This window comes from Carcharodon carcharias, chromosome 6, assembly GCF_017639515.1.
Source record: "Carcharodon carcharias isolate sCarCar2 chromosome 6, sCarCar2.pri, whole genome shotgun sequence".
NCBI lineage: Eukaryota > Metazoa > Chordata > Chondrichthyes > Lamniformes > Lamnidae > Carcharodon > Carcharodon carcharias.
This window is the reverse complement of record NC_054472.1, coordinates 175,815,762-175,834,988: the sequence shown is the minus strand read 5'-3', so window position 1 is coordinate 175,834,988 and position 19,227 is coordinate 175,815,762. Positions and strand designations below refer to the sequence as shown.

Genomic DNA, 19,227 nt, shown 5'->3' with positions numbered 1-19,227 from the left:
TGCGCACTAGTTTCTACTAAGCTCTCCCTTTATCCTTTTGTTGGTGATCTTAATTATTTTACTGCAGAAAAGAGGGCTGAAGGGTGATCTGGTAAATGTCTTTAATAGGGTAGGTGTAGAGAAGATGAATCCGCTTGCTGGCGAGAACAAAATTAGAGGCCATAAATTGGTCACTAATAAACCCAATAGGGAATTTAGAGAGAAACTTCTTAGAAACAAATATCTTAGATGCACTTAAGAGGAAGCACATGATAAGCGCATGAGGGAGGAAGGAATGGAAGGTAATGGTTGTAGGGTTTGATGAATTATGGTGGGAGGAGGTTCAAATAGAGCATAAACGCTGGCATAGACTAGTTGGGCCGTAGGGCCTGTTTCTGTAACGTAGGGCAGAATTTTAACCATGGCACGCTGTTCCTGATAGTGGAACCGGAAGTCGTCATTACTGCAACTCTCTTGTTGTTTCCTGGTACCCACGTGATTATAAGTAGAAGTTAAAGTTCTGGTGGCTTGCAGGAGAGACACGTGCGATCATGCAGCGGGGATAACTTTTCATTGGTGAAACCCACCCTCAGGCAACAATACAGCAAGTACAGGCGGGCTATAAAAACAAAGCCTCCTGGCTCTGCATCACGGCCACAGCTTTCCTATCCGCCTCCCTTCAACAGTACTTTGTTCCATTTCACATTGCGCTCCCTCATCACCAACAGACCCCCTCAAAATTCTCCCCATCATCCCCCCCTTTACTGTTCTTTCTTGCCCTGGGAACCCCCCTTTCCCACTACCCTCGGCTCCCTTGCGTCCACAACCCTTCACCTGGATCTTCAACTGGAGATGTCTGATCTAAGACAGGCAGCCCCACGGTTCCGTGATGCCTCCCTGCAGGTTCTCCTGCAGGCCATCAAGGAAAGGCATGAGGTATTTTTTTTCCTCCGGAGGGCATCAGAAGACACCCCCCCCCCCCCCCCCCCCCCCAAAACCACCACCTGGCCATGGCAGCCTTGACAAAAGTAGCAAAGGACATAGGTTTAGATGTTGCTCTGCAAGGGAGGATGGCAGGGGGAGTTTAACAGCCCAGAAAGGCAATGGAGTTCTGGCGATGTGACAGTGGTCATGTAGGCGCCTCACTCTTGGGCAAACTGTGTACATAAGGTTGTCCCTGGTATCCCATGCACGTCTCTCTATGGACCTGGCATCCAATAAAGAGTCATTCACATTCATGGCCTCCTCCTCTGGCTCATTCAGTTCATCCTGCTCTCAGGAGGAGCTTTGCTGGAGTGGTTGAGCAAAATAGTTTAGATACATTTAAGGAGAAGCTAGATAAATACACAAGGGAGAAAGAATTAGAAGGTTATGTAGGTAGGGTGAAATAAACTAGGGTGGGTGGAACAAAAACAAAAATAGCTGGCAAAACTCAGCAGGTCTGACAGTATCTACGGAGAGGAATACAGTCAACATTTCGAGTCCGTATGACTATTCATCAGAACTAAGAAAAATAGAAATGAGGTGAAATATAAACTGGTTGAGGGGGGGTGGGACAGGTAGAGCTGGATAGAGGGCCAGTGATCTTTCCTCCACCTATCACTGACCCTCTATCCAGCTCTACCTGTCCCACCCCCCCTATTGACTGTATTCCTCTCCGCATATACTGTCAGACCTGCTGAGTTTTGCCAACTATTTTTGTTCAGATTTCCAGCATCCGCAGTATTTTGCTTTTATCTTAGGGTGGATGGAGTTTGTGTGGAGTATAAACACCAACATAGATCAGTTGAGCTGAATGGCCCTGTTCCTTTTGCAGTAAATGCAATAAATTGGGTGTGATATTGGCTGAGCAGTGATGATGATGGGGAGGGAGATGGTGTTGAAGGACCAACTGTTGGAGCAATGTTTCTAAAGCACGCAACCTTTGCTAACTGGGATGTGTTCAGAGAAATTTGCCTTGTGAAAACACTATGAATGTTTCAGATCACCTTTATCTGCCGTCTTCTTCATCTTTCAGAAAAAGTTGTCCAGCCAAAGTTCTATCTGCCTGTTCCAGTGGTTCATACAAACAATCGAATTAGGAACTGGAGTAGGAGTAGGCTATTCAGCCTGTCAAGCTTGCTCTGCCATTCAATTTGATCATGGCTGATCATCTACCTCAATGTCACTTTCTCACACAATCCCCATATCCCTTGATGCCATTAGTATCCAGAAATCCACCGATTTCTATCTTGAACATGCTCAATGATTGAGCTTCTACAGCCCTCTGGGGTGGAGAATTCAAAAAATTCACCACCCTCTGAGTGAAGAAATTCCTCCTAATCTTAGTCTTAAGTGACCTACCCCTTATTCTGAAACTGTGTCCCCTGTTTCTAGACTCATCAGCCAGGGGAAGCATCAACCCTGTCATGCCCTCTAAGAATTTTGTAAGTCTCAATGAGATCATCTCTCATTCTTCGAAATCCTAGGGAATACAGGCTCAGTTTCCTCAATCTCTCCTCATAAAACAGTCCCACCATCCCAGGGATTAGTCTGGTGAACCTTTGTTGCACTCCCCCTATGGCAAGCATGTCCTTCCTTAGATAAGGAGACCAGATCTGTACACAGTACTCCAAGTGCGGTCTTACCAAGGCTGTATACAATTGCAGCAAGACACTTTTGCTTCTGTACTCAAATCACCTTGTGATGAAGGCTAACACACACCAGTTGCCTTCCTAGTTGCTTGCTGCACCTCCATGCTAACTTTTAGTGACTCATGAACAAGGACACCCAGGTCCCTTTGGACACCCGCACTTCCCACCCTCTCAGCATTTGAGAAATATTCTGCTTTGCTGTTTTTTTCTACCAAAGTGGATAACTTCAGACTTGTTGACTTTATATTCTATCTGCTATGTTCTTGCCTATTCACTTAGCCTGCCCAAGTCCCATTGAAGCCTCCTTGCATTCTGCTCACAACTTACATTCCCACTTAGTTTTGTGTCATCAGCAAACTTGGAAATGTTATAATTGGTGCTCATGCCCAAATCATTGATATAGATTGTGAACATCTGTGGCCCTAGTACTGATCCTTGTGGTACTCCACAAGTAGCAGCCTGCCATCTTGAGAATGACTCGTTTATTCCTATTCTCCGTTTTCTGTCAGTTAACCAATTCTCAATCCATACCAGTAGGTTACTTCCAATCTCATGTGGTCTAATTTTGTTTACTAACCTCCTATGTGGGACTTTATTGAAAGCCTTCTGAAAATCCAAATACACCACAACCACTGATTCTCCTTTACCAATGCTACAAGTAACATCCTCAAAAAAACTCAGAACAAATTTGTCAAACATGAGTTCCCTTTCATAAAACCATGCTGACTTTGCCCAATTATTTTCATTATTTCATTATTTTCCAAGTGTCTCGTTATCACATCCTTTATAATTGATTCCAACATTTTTCCTACTACTGATGTCAGACTAACGGGTCTGCAGTTCTCCATTTACTCTCTCCCTCCCTTCTTAAATAGTGGGGTTACATTTGCTACTTTCCAGTCTGCAGGAGCCTTTCCAGAATCCATAGAGTTTTGAAAGATAACTACCAATGCATCCACTATCTCTCTATCCACCTCCTTCAAAACTCTGGGATGCAGCTCATCTAATCCAGGGGATTTATCAACCTTCAATCCAAGTAATTTTTTGAGTACTACCTCGTTTATTAATACTAATTTCTTTCAGTTCCTCATTTTCATAGTCCCCTTGGTTCCCTGGTATTTCTGGGAGATTTTCTGTATGTTCCCTCCTGCAGACAGACACAAAGTAACTTGAGTTTCTCTGCCATTTCCCTATTCTCCATTATAAATTCTCCTGTCTCCGCCTGTAATGGACACATTTGTCCTTGCTAACCTTTTCCTTTTCACATACCTAAAGAAGCGTTTACAGTTCACCTTAATGTTTCTCACTAGCTCACATTCATATTCTCTTTTCCCTTTCTTTATTAGCTTCTTTGTCCTCCTTTTCTGGACTCTAAATTGCTCCCAATCCTCAAGCTTAACACTTTTTCTGGCAATCTTATAAACTACTTCCTTTGATTTGATGCAATCTTTAACTACTTTGTTAGCCACAGTTGATTCACCTTTCCTGTTGGCTTTTGTGTCTTGAAGGAATGTATATTAGACCACGTAATACTTTTTAAAATACTAGCCATTGCCTGTCTACCGTCAAATCTTTTAGCGTATTTTCCCAATCCACCATAGCCAATTTCCCCCTCATACCTTCAAAGTTTCCTTTGTTTAGATTTAAGACTTTAGTTTCAGAATGAAGAATATCACTTTCATTAGAGGCAGGGGTAGACCATTTATACCCTCAAACCTTTCCACCATTCACTTGGGAAGGGGGTGGTGCGGGTGGTGGGGAGGGGTGACATAGTGGTATTGTTTCTGGACTAGTATTCCAGAAACCCAGGGTAATTCTCTGGGGATCTGGGTTCAAATCCCACAGCAGATGGTGAAATTTGAATCCAATAAAAATCTGGAATTAAAAGTCTGATCATGACCATGAAACCATTGTCGAGTGTTGTAAAAACCCATCTGGTTCACTAATCCCCTTTGGGAAAGGAAACCTGCTGTCCTTACCTGGTCTGGCCTACATGTGACTCCAGACCCTTAAAAATGCCCTCTGAATGAGGGCAATTAGGGATGGGCCATAAATGCTGGTCTAGCCAGTGCCACCCATATCCAATGAATAAATAAAATAGAATCATGGCTGATCTAATTGTGGCCTCAACTCCAACTTCCTGATATCCTTTGACTCCTTGTTAGTTAAGAATCTACCTCTGCCTTAAAAATGTTCAATGACCCCCATCTGCACTGTGTTCCATAGTCTCTCATGAATTCCTTATTGGGCTTATTATTGACTAATTCATATTTATGAGCCCCCTAGCTTTGGACTCCTTCACAAGTGGAAACATTTTCCTCCACAACTACCTTATTGAACCCCCATCTATCCAGGACCATTACCTACTGAGGGCAGCTAAACTTGGTCTTGCTCTCATCTTTCAGAACAAATTAAAAAAAAACCCAATTTGGCATTACTGTAGGTATAATGTTGACTAGAATTTGGACCTGAAATCTGGGCTGAAGACGTACACCAGTGTGAATTTCTCTCTCAGCTGCGAAAATGGCTTCCGTGCAGAAGAAAACTGGGTGGTATTCTGCCCCTGAACAGCATTGTACTCAAAGTTCCTCTTATAACTTTGCTGATACCTACATCTGACTGCATTTAAACAGGGCACAGATTAGATTTTCTCTAATGACTTCACATAGACATTTGGAGCAGTCTATTACCAGAGAAACCTGACACTGTTGCTTCCCAGCCAGTCTTAAGGCTGGCATTGCCAAAAATTAAGTTTCTGATGCAAGCTTTGGGAAATTAACACAAAGTTAATGAAGCAACAGCTGAACCCACTTTCCTCGCTCCAACACGATACAGAAACAAATGCATTTAAATGGCGCCTTTAGTGCACATCTCGAGGTACATCACAGGATTGTTATCAGACAAAATTTGACCCTAGCCACATAAGAAGATATTAAGACAACCAACCAAAAGCTTGGGTCAAAGAGGTAGGTTTTAAGAAGCATCTTATAGGAGGAGAAGCGGTAGAGAGGCAGAGAGAGAATTCCAGAGCTTAGGCCCAGGCAGCTACAAACATGGCCACCAATGGTGGAGCAAAGAGAATCAAAGATGGGCAAGAAGCCAGAATTGGAGGAGCAAATTTTAGTAGTGGCTTCTGCCCAAGCCTTCTCCTGCATCAATCACCCAGTATTGCTAATTCAAACAACACCCATGTTTTCACAATTTGAGCTGCAATAAGTAGTCTATTCCTCAAACAGTACAGAAACCTTTCCCTTATTGAAACATACTTGCTGCTGCTACTAACGTAAAAGAAAATTATATTGCAACTGCAATACAGCCAGGCGCCTGACTTGCTCTTGGCATTGGCATTGCCAAACCACCTGGAGCTTATTTTTTTCCGTAAAGTTTTAATTTTCCAAACCGTTTTAACGGCTGAGGTGAACTTTGGTGGTACAGTGAAAGCCATTGCACAAGTTCCCCAAATCTCGAACCTGACAATCCTCTTCTCTGTGGCGCCCCCGTGTGTTCCACAGATGCATGTTTGGGTGCTGGGCTTTCAGTGCCCACAGCATGTGGTTCTGGTGCAGTCTGCCCACGTTGCTTCTGGACTGTGCCAAGAGATGAAGATTGCTCCCCCCTTGTACAAAATGAAGTGAAACAAAACTAGTACTGGCTGCCTGAGCATACAGGAGCAGTGAGGTGTAGTTTCAGAGGACTTCATGCTGTGCGTGGCGTAGCACAGGACTACATGTGTTGCCTTTCAATTGCTGCATAATGGGGTCTAAATGTAACATGGTTGAGTCCTTTTTATGGGCTTAAGACATGTGCAGTGATAGCCAGTTTGGCGGGGCATCTGTATGGGTGTTTGGGCCACTGCTAACTTAGCTGGAACCCTGGGAGAAAGGACTTAGATGTTTTTGAGAGAAATTGAGAAATGAAAAGTTGTACTTGCCTTTACTACCCATGTGAAGTCATTGAAGTGCTTCCTGCACACGCTTGACTGTGAAGCAACTGCTGTTGAAAATCTGTGATCTCTCTGGGGGAGTGGTCCGTGTTAGAAAGTTGTGCTTCACCTCCCACACTTAAGCACAAATCTAGACTGAAGCACCAGTGCAGTACCGAGGGAGTGCTGCATTGTGGAGGTGCTGTCTTAAAGCTACATTTAAATTGTTCCCTGTAAATGAGAAATGGCAGCCTTGAACACACTGCAGGCTATCTCACCAGGCTCCAACCCTTTGATTCAAACCTGGAGGATTTGAAAAGGGGAAAGTCGTACAAGTTCCACTTCTCCATTTGTTAATGTGCAATCTGATTCAGAGAAAAGGAGAATGTTTAAAGTAAACTAGTCACAACAGCCATAAAAACATAGAGAATGCAAGTGTTTTGCCACTGGCACACATCACTGAAATGAAACAGAACAGATAGATTGTCTTTTCGAACTTGCATGTTTGTTAACTGCTGAAAATGAAATCCTGCCTGTCCTCTCAGGCAAAATGTTAAATATCCCATTACAATATTTTGGAAAAGGGCAGGACAGTTCTCCCTGGCATTGTAGCCAATGTTTATCCTTCAACCCAGCATCATTAAAACAGATTATCTGATCATTATCACATTGCTGTTTGTGGGAGCTTGCTGTGTGCATTTTACTGCAGTGCTTCCTACATTACAACAGTAACTACACTTCAAATGTACATCATTGGCTGTAATGTCTCTGGAACTCCCTGCAAGTGCAAGACTTACTTTCTTTAATGACCACCTTGTGAGGACCAGCCTTTGTGGGTGTACTGGCTCGACAGGGGCTGCAGCGGTTCAAAAAGGCAGCTCACCACCACCTTCTCAAGGGCAATTAGGGATGGGCAATAAATGCTGGCCCAGCCAGCGAAACCCACGTCCCGTGAATGAATTAAAAAAAGGTGATATACTTGATGGTGGATGTTTGGAACCAAGTCAACCTTCTGCAAACTCAATAATCTGATACTGGAATTAAGCTTGTCCACAGTCTTTCGGGGCGTTGTCAGTAATTGTCAGCGAGGCTGGCTGACCAGAGTGGTAGGCCCATCTATCTGGGCTTTGATCCTTCCATCCACCCTCTGCTCCAAATAGCCCTGAAAGCCAATAATGTTCCTGGCTGAAGAAACAGGTGAAGTTTACCAGTGTGCTATTCATTGGATTTGTTTTGACAGGGAGCGTGTATTCCACCTCAAGTGAGCAGAAACACCCGTGGCTTGGCTGGATGTCTTTATTGGGTTTCCACACACAGCAGTCACCAGGGTTGACCAGAGAAACCCAAATTATATATTCACTACTGTAACAGTGTAAACGATCAATTGTGCTTTTTGGACTGTTTACATAAGTTACAGAAGGCACTGCTAAGAATTTAAGATGGTTGTGAAAGTTTCAGGGAAACTCTGGCCGGGCGGGATCGGAAATTCCCACCCGAAGTCAATGGGCCTTAGGCTGGTCCGTCAAGTTTTCCGTCCCGCCCACGATGATTCCCGCCACGGACAGGACTGGAAAATCCTGGCCTGGGTAACCAAAGGGCCAAAGCACATATTCTCCACATGGGCAGGGCCGTTCTTTAAGTAAAATAGCCTTTCCATGTGACCAGTTAAGAGACAGGAGCTGTGGCCATTTAATAGATCAGTGGAGGAAAGAAAATCTGAACCCCAACTCCGCCCACTGTATCAAGCCTGATTGTTTGGGTTGGCTGGGCATTGGAGAGAGATACTGGGAGCTCTGCGGTTGTTTATTTACCCATGCTTCTGGACTGGCAGCTGTTAAACAAAACCACTCTGGGTGCATTGATGCGGTGCAGATCCAAGACTGCCTCAGGGGCTTGAGACGCTTCTTTGTTTTGTACCCCTCCGTTAATTTATACCGTGCTGCCTCATTGCTACACAAGAGCCAGAGCATGCGGCAGTTTATCTGCATTATAAGCAAAACAGCTCAATCGCTTATTTGACATGACAGAAATGGATTAAAATTCTGCCTCTGGCTTTTACTTTGAAGTCTCCTGATTTGAACCGGTGATGTTACAAAAGCATATTTTTACGATGTCAGCTATACCAAAGCTACAAAAATAAGCTGCCAAATAATTGCTGCAATTTACTAATAATTTAAATGCCTCCTCCCTTATGGGAGAGTCACATCAAATTTCGCTGAAGAAATTAATAGGGTTTACATAAAACAAAAGCAATATTCCACTAGTAGTAGTGGGGAGGAGAGGTGGGCTGTGGGATTTGTCTGCCTTGTTCGGCTCCCTTGGTGAAATTAGTTTTTGCAGCTTGTGTTAACTCATACGCTGATTAATGTTTTTATTTTCAGGCTTTTGTCAGGTCCTCTGACGAGGGAATGCACTTACAAAGATCTGTGAATTCCAGTTTTGCACTCCTGTGTCTGAGTGGGCTGAATGGACATTTTGTTCCCAGGTCTCTGCCCGCAGCCCTGGCTCAGTTAGTACCACTTTCGCCCCAGAGTCAGACAGTTGGAGGTTCAAGCCCCACAATGGGCTGACACTGCAGTTCACAATGTTGGGGGTATTGTCTTTCAGATGTGAGGCTAAACTCAGGAGGATGTAAACAATCCCATGACACTAGTTTTAAGAGCAGGGGAGTTCCCTCTGTGTTTTATTCAATATACACAACCTTTGACCAATAACTAAAAACAGATTACCTGGGCCATTCACACGTCACTATTTGTGGAGCTAGCTCTGTGTAAGTGGGCTACTGTGTTTCTGCCCTTCAAAAGTGAACACACTTCAAAAGTTCTGTCGAAGGGTCATGAGGACTCGAAACGTCAACTCTTTTCTTCTCCGCCGATGCTGCCAGACCTGCTGAGTTTTTCCAGGTAATTCTGTTTTTGTTTTACACTTCAAAAGTGCCTCATTGACCGTAAAGCGCTTTAGGACACCCTGAGGATGTGAAAGGTGCTATGTAAATACAATTTCTTTCTTGTGTGAGATTGACGAGGTGGAGTTTTTCCACCCGATTGAGCCACCAGCCTCCAACCATCAGACCGAGATTAGGCACTCGGAGTGGGAAAACGAAACTTGTGTTGCACAACTCTGTGCACGTTAAGTAGAGCAGGGGAATGGTTCTGATTGGATTACCCTACAGAGAACCATCACGGACTCGATGGGCCAGCGGCCTTTCTCTGTGCTGTAATGATTCCATATCGGTGCTCCACTGTTGCGGCTTGTGTGCAGATTGACTTTTACACGAGAATTGCTATTTATTCTGGAGCTTGGCCTGACAACACCTGAGACTTACTGATTTAAACCGTGGTGCAGAAACTCAATGAGTCGAATCCCAGGGGAACTGCCTTGAAATTGGGGTTAAGCCGAGCTTCATGGCAGCCACAGAAGGCCCAATGTGCCACATGAATGCATCCCTATGTAACCCGATGTGCCTAAAAAAAAGTACTGTATTTGAAATGCTACATATTGAGCCCTTGCTGCGATGCATTTTCGCTTCCTCTCGGGGTTTCGCCAATCTCGCCTCAGGGAAGTCGCAACGTAAAATGTTGGCATGCCCAGTGTTTCCTATTTCAGAGCGCTTAGCTCTACTCCACTCTGAATGGGTCAGCATGGTCACATGACCCCTGGGGAAGAGGCCAGCTTGCTTGTCCTGGGGAAGCACCTCTTTTGTGAAGGATTTCAGCATTATTTTTCTTGCAAGCGCCCGGAACAGAAATCCGGCTCAACCGGATCTGTCATCCGATTTTGACTTACTGAGATCTCGCTTTATGAGAGGATGATTTGCGCTGCAGCGTTAGTTGGAGCAGGGACACTTTCCTGTTGAAGTTTCCTGGAACTGAACCTCATCCAACCTTTACAGATGACAGGACAGATTTTCATCTTTGCTGCCTGGGTGGTAATCTGGCAGAGTGGATCGCCTAAGCTCCGTGCAACCAGCCCAATTTTCATTCCCTGTGACTGCTGCCTAGGAAATGATGAAAATCTCCCTCGACAATCCCACTCAATCACGAGCAGGCCATGAAAATATCTTAGACACCACTCAGTCAGGCTCCTAAAACTCAAAGCAACAGAACTATTCCTGAGTGGCCGAAGGGCATCCCAGAGCTTGTTGTCGTGTCCTGCTGGGCCCCGTGACAGACTATAAGGAAGGATAAGGAAAAACAAAACTATACAATTAAGGTTGGAACAAATTCTTGAATGCACATGTGGGTCACTCATTGACTAAAATAGAAAAATTGGGTTAACAATTCAGGTTTTGTTGAGAAGAGGGACAAGTTGCCAAAGCTTTCTGTCTTGCGCTCATTAGGACAAATGCAAGAATGCCAAATTTTCAAATGATCACAACTATTCTATACTGCAGGAGAAAAGGGCGCTGGCAGGATGACTCTGATTGGCTGTGGTGTTGCCATGGAGAGAGCAACAGGGAACTATAGGCTCCCCAAGATCTCGGGTAATTCAAAAAAAATGGTTTTCTGTCAGCTGGAGTGAAAAGTAAGTGACTAAGATTTTCTTCTTTTTCTCTTTGGTCAGTTGTGTGCTGCTCACTTGACAACCTCGTCGGAGGCTCCGAACCATTACCAGGCTGTGTGCCGGGCACTGTTTGCGGAATCCATGGAATTACGCACCTTCTTGGCCAAAATTAAAAGTGCTAAAGAGGTAAGTGGTCACCTAACGTCAGCTAACAGATAAAAGGGGAGTCACAGCTAGGAGCAGAGAGGTTGGGAAACCCCACTTCTGAATTGCCACCAGGCCTGTTTTTTAATGTAATTATCTCCAGGAGATCGACCATGTTGCTCTGCACATTTTTGAACTAAGGGCAGGATTTTCCGCACCCACCCGCCGACCGGAATCTTCCGGTCTCGCCACAGGACAATGGACGTCTGGCTTGGGGGGGTGGGGGGGGGGGCCTAAAAGCAAAAGTGGTGGAAATACTGGGTCAGCAGGTCAGGCAGCATCTGTGTGGGGAGAGAGAGAGAGACAAACAGAGTTGACGTTTCATGTCCGTGACCTTTCTTTGGAATGCTGGTGAACTCTGACGAAAAGTCCTTGACCTGAAACTTTAACTCTTATTTAGCGCTCCCTCCCTAACAGCGCTGTGGGTATATCCACACCAGATGGACTGCAGTGATCCAAGAATGTAGCCCACCACCACCTTCTCAAGGGCATTTCGGAATGGGCAGCAAATGTTGGCCTTGCCAGTGATGCTCACATACCACAGAAGAATATGAGAAAGCAGATGACTATTTCCAGCATTTTCCATTTTTATTTCAGGTTTCCAGCATCTGTAGTAATTGGCTTTTTATACAATGTGGCCTATTTTTGTCTTATTTTTCTTTTCTTCCTTCCCTCCTTCCCTCCCCATCGGACAATGCCTAGCCCTTACTCTCCAGCCTACGTTCAAAGCGTGAATACAGTCAGAAATGTTTTGTTGATATGTGTTTCATAGCAATGAATAACGTGGAACAACTCGTTCGGCCCAACAGGTCCATTTTAATGTTTATCTTCCAAGTAAGCATTAGCCCTAATTACATCTATTTGCCCTTTTACCTTCAACCACTTCTCTAATTTATTCTTAAATGTTGACATGGTCTGTAAACTTGAGCTCACCCAAAACTCTGCAGCCACTATCCTACCTTATATCAAGGTCCGCTTACCATAATCCCTGTGTTCACTGATCTGTCTTGACCTCTGGACAGCCAACGTCTTGATTTTAATATTCTTAACCTTGGCCGGAATTTTCCGTCCCCATTGGTGTCGGGTGTCATGGCGGGCATGAGCAGACAATATGGCGGGAAGGCCAAAAATCAGTTGCACGTTGCATGAAACCAGTTTGCAATCATCTGCTTCACCCCTCAATGTGGGCTACATTTCCCACCACTGCACATCGGGAACCTAATTTCAATTCTTTACATCTCATTATAAGCCCTACTTGCTGGAATCATCCCCCCACCCTCCCCACTGCTGGATCATCTGGGCACTCACACTGATGTGTTTCACAATTGTACATAATTTAATTTAATTTAAAGGGGTAAGTCATGGCAGGAGAGGTCAAAGCCGTGGTGTGCTCCTCCTGCTGTATGTGGGAAGTTGGGAACATTTCCATTGCTGGGTGCCAGCATGTGTGTGAGAATTGTCTCTAGCTGCAACTCCTGGAAGCCCGAGTTACGGAACTGGAGTGGTGGCTGGGGACACTGTGGAGCATCCATGAGGTGGAGAGTATCGTGGATAGCACATATAGAGAGGTGGTCACACTGCAGGCTAAGAGTCCACAGGCAGGAAGGGAATGGTGACCACCAGGAAGAGCAAGAGGACTAGGCAGGTAGTGCAGGAATCTCCAGTGGCTATACCCTGGCAAAACAGATATACTGCTTTGGATATTGTTGGGGGGAATGGCCTCTCAGGGGAAAGCAGCAACAGCCAAAGTCATTGTACCACAGTTGGCTCTGCTGCACAGGAGAGGAGTAAAAAGCATGGGAATGCAATAGTTATAGGGGATTCAATTGTAAGGGGAATAGATAGGCGTTTCTGTGGCTGCAAACCACCAGGATGGTATGTTGTCTCCCTGCTGCTAGAGTCAAGGATGTCTCAGAGCAGCTACAGGACATTCTGAAGGGAGACGGTGAACAGCCAGTGGTCGTGGTACACATTGGTACAAACAACATATGTAAAAAAAGGGATGAGGTCCTAAAAGCAGAATATAGGGAGTTAGGAAGTAAGTTGAAAACTAGGACCTCAAAGGCAGTGATCTCAGGATTACTACCAGTGCTATATGATAGTCAGAGTAGAAATAGCAGGATATATCAGATGAATACGCAGCAGAAGAGATGGTGTGAAGGGGAGGTTTCAGATTCCTGGGGCATTGGGACCGGTTCTGGAGGAGGTGGGACCAGTACAAGCTGGATGGGTTACACCTGGGCAGGACCAGGACTGATGTCCTGGGGGAATATTTGCTCGAGTGGTTGGGGAGGGTTTAAACTAAAATGGCAGGGGGGGCGGGAACCTTTGCAAGGAGTCAAAGGAGGGGGAATCAAGGACAAGAACAAAAGACAGAAAGGGGAATAAGAAAAGTGATAGGCAGAGAAATCAAGGGCAAGAATCAAACAGGGCCTCAGTCAAAAATAGTGGGAATGGGACAAGTAATGTTAAAAAGACAAGCCTTAAGGCTTTGTGCCTTAACGCAAGGAGCATTCGCAATAAAGTGGATGAATTAACTGCGCATATAGATGTAAACAGGTATGATATATTTGAGATTACAGAGACATGACTGCAGGGTGACCAGGGATAGGGAACTGAACATCCAGGGGTATTCAGTATTTAGGAAGGACAGACATAAAGGAAAAGGCAGTGGAGTTGCATTGCTGGTTAAAGAGGAAATTAACGCAATAGTGAGGAAAGATATTTGCTCCGCTGATGTGGAATCTGTATGGGTAGAGCTGAGAAACACTAAGGGGCAAAAACCGTTAGTGGGGGTTGTGTGGTAGTGATGTTGGGAATGACGTTAAACAGGAAATTAGAGATGCATGCAATAAAGGAACGTCTGTAATTATGGGTGACATTAATCTGCATATAGATTGGGCAAATCAAATTAGTAACAGTACCACAGAGGAGGAATTCCTGGAATGTATACGGGATGGTTTTCTGGACCAATACGTTGAGGAACCAACTAGAGAACAGGCCATCCTAGACTGGGTATTGTGTAATGAGAAAGGAATAATTGGCAATCTGGTGGCCCGTTGGGGATGAGCGACCATAATATGATAGAATTCTTCATCAAGATGGAGAATGACGTAGTTGATTCTGAGACTCTGGTCTTGAATCTTAATAAAGGGAACTATGATGGTATGAGGCGTGAGTTGACATTGATGGATTGGAAAATGTTACTTAAAGGGTGACGGTGGATAGGCAATGTCAAACATTCAAAGAGCACATGGGTGAACTGCAACAATTGTTTATTCCTGTCCGGTGCAAAAGTAAAATAGGAAAGGTGGCCAAACCATGGCTTACAAGGGAAATTAGAGATTGTATTAGATCCAAGAAACAGGCATACAAATTGGCCAGAAAAAACAAAAGACCTGAGGATTGGAAGCACTTTAGATTTCAGCAAAGGACGACCAAGGGATTGATTAAGAAGGGGAAAATAGAGTACGAGAGTAAGCTTGCAGGGAACATAAAAACTGACTGTAAAAGTTTCTATTGGTATGTGAAGAGAAAAAGATTGGTGAAGACAAATGTAGGTCCCTTACAGTCAGAAACAAGGGAGTTTATAATGAGGAACAAAGAAATGGCTGATAGCTAAATACATACTCTGGTTCTGTCTTCACAAAGGAGGACACAAATAACATACCAGAAATGTTGGGGAACACAGGGTTTAGTGAGAGGGAGGAACTGAAAGAAATCAGTATTAGTAGGGAAATGGTGTTGGAGAAATTGATGGGATTGAAGGCCAATAAATCCCCAGGGCCTGTTAATCCCCAGAGTACTTAAGGAAGTGGCCCTAGAAATAACGGATGCATTGGTGGTCATCTTCTGAGATTCTGTAGACTCTGGAACAGTTCCTATAGAACAGAGGGTGGCTAATGTAACCCCACTATTTAAAAAGAGAGGTAGAGAGAAAACAGGGAATTATAGACCAGTCAGCCTGATGTCGGTAGTGGGGAAAATTTAGAGTCCATTATAAAAGATTTAATAGCTGAGCACTTGGAAAACAGTGGCAGAATTGGACAGAGTCAGCATGGATTTACGAAAGGGAAATCATGCTTGACAAATCTACTGGAATTTTTCGAGAATGTAACTAGTAGAGTTGATGTGGGGGAGCCTGTGGCTGTTGTTTATTTGGACTTTCAGAAGGCTTTCGACAAAATCCCACATAAGAGATTAGCAAGTAAAATTAAAGCGCATGGGATTGGGGGTAGTGTATTGAGATGGATAGAAAACTGGTTGGCAGACAGGAAACAAACAGTAGAAATAAATGGGTCTTTTTCCGAATGGTAGGCAGTGACTAGTGGGGTATCACAGGGATCAGTGCTGGGACCCCAGCTATTCACAATATATATTAGTGAGTTAGATGAGGGAACTAAATATAATATTTCCAAATTTGCAAATGACACAAAGCTGGATGGGAGGGTGAGCTGTGAGGAGGATGCAGAGATGCTTCAGGGTGATTTGGACAAGTTGAATGAGTGGGCAAATGCATGTCAGATGCAGTATAATGTGAATAAATGTGAGGTTATCTATTTTGGTAGCAAAAACAGGAAGACAGATTATTATCTGAATGGTTATAAATTGAGAGAGGGGAATGTGCAATGACACACCAGTACCTCATACACCAGTCATTGAAGGTAAGCATACAGGTGCAGCAGGCGGTAAAGAAGGCAAATGGTATGTTGGCCTTCATAGCAAGAGGATTCGGGTACAGGAGCAGCGATGTCTTGCTTCAATTATACAGGGCCTTTGTGAGACTACACCTGGAATATTGTGTGCAGTTTTGGTCTCCTTATCTGAGGAAGGATGTGCTTGCTATAGAGGGAGTGCAGCGAAGGTTTACCAGACTGATTCCTGGGATGGCGGGTCTGACATATGAGGAAAGATTGAGTCGATTAGGATTATATTCGCTGGAGTTCAGAAGAATGAGGGGGAATCTCATAGAAACCTATAAAATTCTAACAGGACTAGACAGGGTAGATGCAGGAAGGATGTTCCCGATGGTGGGGAAGTCCAGAACCAGGGGCCACAGTCTGAGGATATGGGATAGACCATTTAGGACTGAGATGAGGAGAAATTTCTTCACCCAGAGAGTGGTGAGCCTGTGGAATTCGCTACCACAGAAAGTAATTGAGGCCAAAACATTGTATGTTTTCAAGAAGGAGCTAGATATAGCTCTTGGGGCGAAAGGGATCAAAGGATATGGGGACAAAGCGGAAGCAGGCTATTGGGTTGGATGATCAGCCATGATCATAATGAATGGCGGAGCAGGTTTGAAGGGCCGAATGGCCTACTCCTGCTCCTAGTTTCTATGTTTCTATGTATAAGCGACATGCACCTGGCGAGCTGTACTTTACTTGGGACTTCAAGGTTTGTTTGCCTACCTTGCTTCAGGCAGCAATCCCAGTCATCAGCATCAGGCTTCGCAGGCAGCACCACATCACTTTTAGGGGAGCTCACGGGCAGATCTCTACCTTGCAGGCCAGTTCTCCAGGCTCCTCTAATTCTAGCCTCTTGACAGCCCTGATTTCCTTCACTCCACCATTGGCGACCATCCTTCAGCTGCCTGGCACCCAAGCGCTGGAATTCCCTCCCTGTAGGCTTCTCCACCTCTCTTCTTCTTTAACTTTGCAATGGGTCTGGAGTCACATCTAGGCCAGACCAGGTAAGGACGGCAGGGCATTGGTGAACCAGATGGATTTTTACAATAATCAACACTAGTTTCAGGGTCACTATTACTGAGGCTGTCTTTTAATCCCACCAACCGCCATGGTGGAACTTGAACCCAAGTCCCCAGCCTGGGCCTCATGAATTATGAGTCTAGTGACATTATCATTGTGCCACCTTAAATTCTCCCATGTTGTTATGTTAAGAGGGCAAGTTGTTATAGTTTAAATGACACTAATGGGCTTGGAATGCATTCCATAACCTCACACACCTCCTCCTACTCTCTGTCTTAAAATCTCTTTACACTTACAGCTCTGTCCTTTCATTCTAGACCCCTCAACTACTGCAAACAGTCAGTTCTGTATATCTTGTGCCAACCATAATTTCAAACACCTCCAACAAATCGCCCCATATGCCATGTTTTTATGATGTATGTTATCCTGGTTTACCTTGGCTGTTGCCCCACTACTGAGAGGCAAACTCCATCAGTGTGTTTCCTTCCCCAGCAGGGAGACACTGCTCCAATGCCTGGGATCTCCCACTTGGTGTGTTCCAGTCCGAGGCATCAAACCTGCGCTATCCCATTCCATCTCATCTAACCTTCAGTGATCCAGTATCATGATTGCTTCACTGATCTGGGACGAAGATTTCCACCAATTGTAGCAAAATCGTAAACCCACGGGTAGAGGATCCAGTTTTGCTACAATAGACGTAGTTAATTCCCCTCCCCTTCCACCCACACTACTTTACCTTCTCTCAGTGGCTGTGTTTTTGTGATTAAACGGGTGTGAAAAAAATCTCCCTTTGTTTCCTTGAACCTGTATCAACCACTAGTTCGGCCTCAAGTGGAGTATTGTGTTTAAAAACAAATATATATGTGTGTATATATATATATATATATATATACGTATTGTGTTTAGTTCTGGGCATTAGAATTTAGGAAGAATGTGAAGGCATTAGAGAGGGTGCAGAAAAGATTCACAAGAGTGGTTCCAGGGTTGAGGAACTTCAGCTATGTGGATAGATTAGAGAAACTGGAGCTGTTCTCCTTGGAGAAGAGAAGGTTGAAAGGAAGTTTGATAGAGGTGTTCAAAATCATGAAGGATCTTCACAGAGTAAGTAGGGAGAAACTGTTCTGCATATTGGAAGGATTGAGGACCAGCTGACACCGATTTAAGGGTGAAAGGCTAAAGAAGCAAAGGCGACATGAGGAAAAATTCTTATGCAGGGCCTGGTTAGGATCTGGAATGCGTTGCCAAAGAGTGTGGTGGAGGCAGATTCAGTTGCGACTTTCGAAAGAGAATTGGACAAATATCTGAAGAGAAAAAATTTGCAAGGCTACGGGGAAAAAGCCGGGCCTGAGGGTAGGACTAGGTGAGTTGCTCTTGCGAAAAGCCGGCATTGGGCCAAATGGCCTCCTTCTGTGCTGTAACCATTCTATGATCCTACCTTTATTGTATGTGGTTTTGTGCTGCCACTATAGACCTGATTTTAACCCGAAGCGGGAATCAGGGGAGGATTTGGTTTTGGTGGTGGTGGTGGTGGTGGTGGTGGTGGTGGTGGGGGGGGGGGGGGGGGGGGTGCTGCTGTGTGTGAGATAGAATCATACAGCACAGACGGGTAACGTTCAGCCCATCATGTCTGTGCTAGAATAGGCACTGACATCCCATCTGGATCTCGGCAGAGTTAGGCCTGGATGACTTTAACACCCGGGCTTCATCTGCAATTGGTCAACAGGCAGGAGCAGAATATAAATCATGGTGAGTGGAACGGCTTCCACACTTGGGAAGGTGGGAGCTGGAGCTCCGGGGCACTATAAATCTTTGAGGGGCTGAAAGTTTAAAGAATAGAAATAAAAACTCACTTGTCTGGGCTTCTTCTGACCTTGAATGCCCTTCCTCCCATCTTCCATTGGTGGGAAAGACACAACACCTTCCTCACTCGGCCAGCCATTAAAATTACAGTGGGGCTTAACGATGACATAGGAATCGCTCTGCATTAAATATGAATGGAACCCACTGGCTTCAGCCTGGGCCTGCCGAGCAGAGCAAGTTTAAATTGGAGCCGACTGGAACTGTGCAGGGCGTTAATGGTTAAATATTCCCTTTGGTTATTGCTGTCCAGTTTCGGAGTAGGGTTAAAATCATCCTTTGCATCCTGATGTTAGGTATATTGATCAGTCCATTCAGGCCTAAGAACATCAATAAGCTCTTTATAATGCATGTTGTGATTGACAGGTTTAGCACCAAGATATCAGTCAAACAGAGCAATCTGATGGGCTGGAGGTCTGAA

The 19,227-nt window shown here is 44.7% G+C and overlaps 1 protein-coding gene across 2 annotated transcripts in view; it reads left to right on the top strand.

Annotated features, from left to right (window-relative positions):
- LOC121279334 (protein spire homolog 1-like) overlaps positions 1-19,227 on the top strand; it is a 278,331-nt gene that overhangs the window by 142,355 nt on the left and 116,749 nt on the right. For both annotated transcript variants that reach the window (XM_041190495.1, XM_041190494.1), the window contains exon 4: positions 11,098-11,223. In XM_041190495.1, coding sequence (XP_041046429.1) covers positions 11,098-11,223 — 126 coding nt within the window. The remainder of the gene's footprint in view (positions 1-11,097; positions 11,224-19,227) is intronic.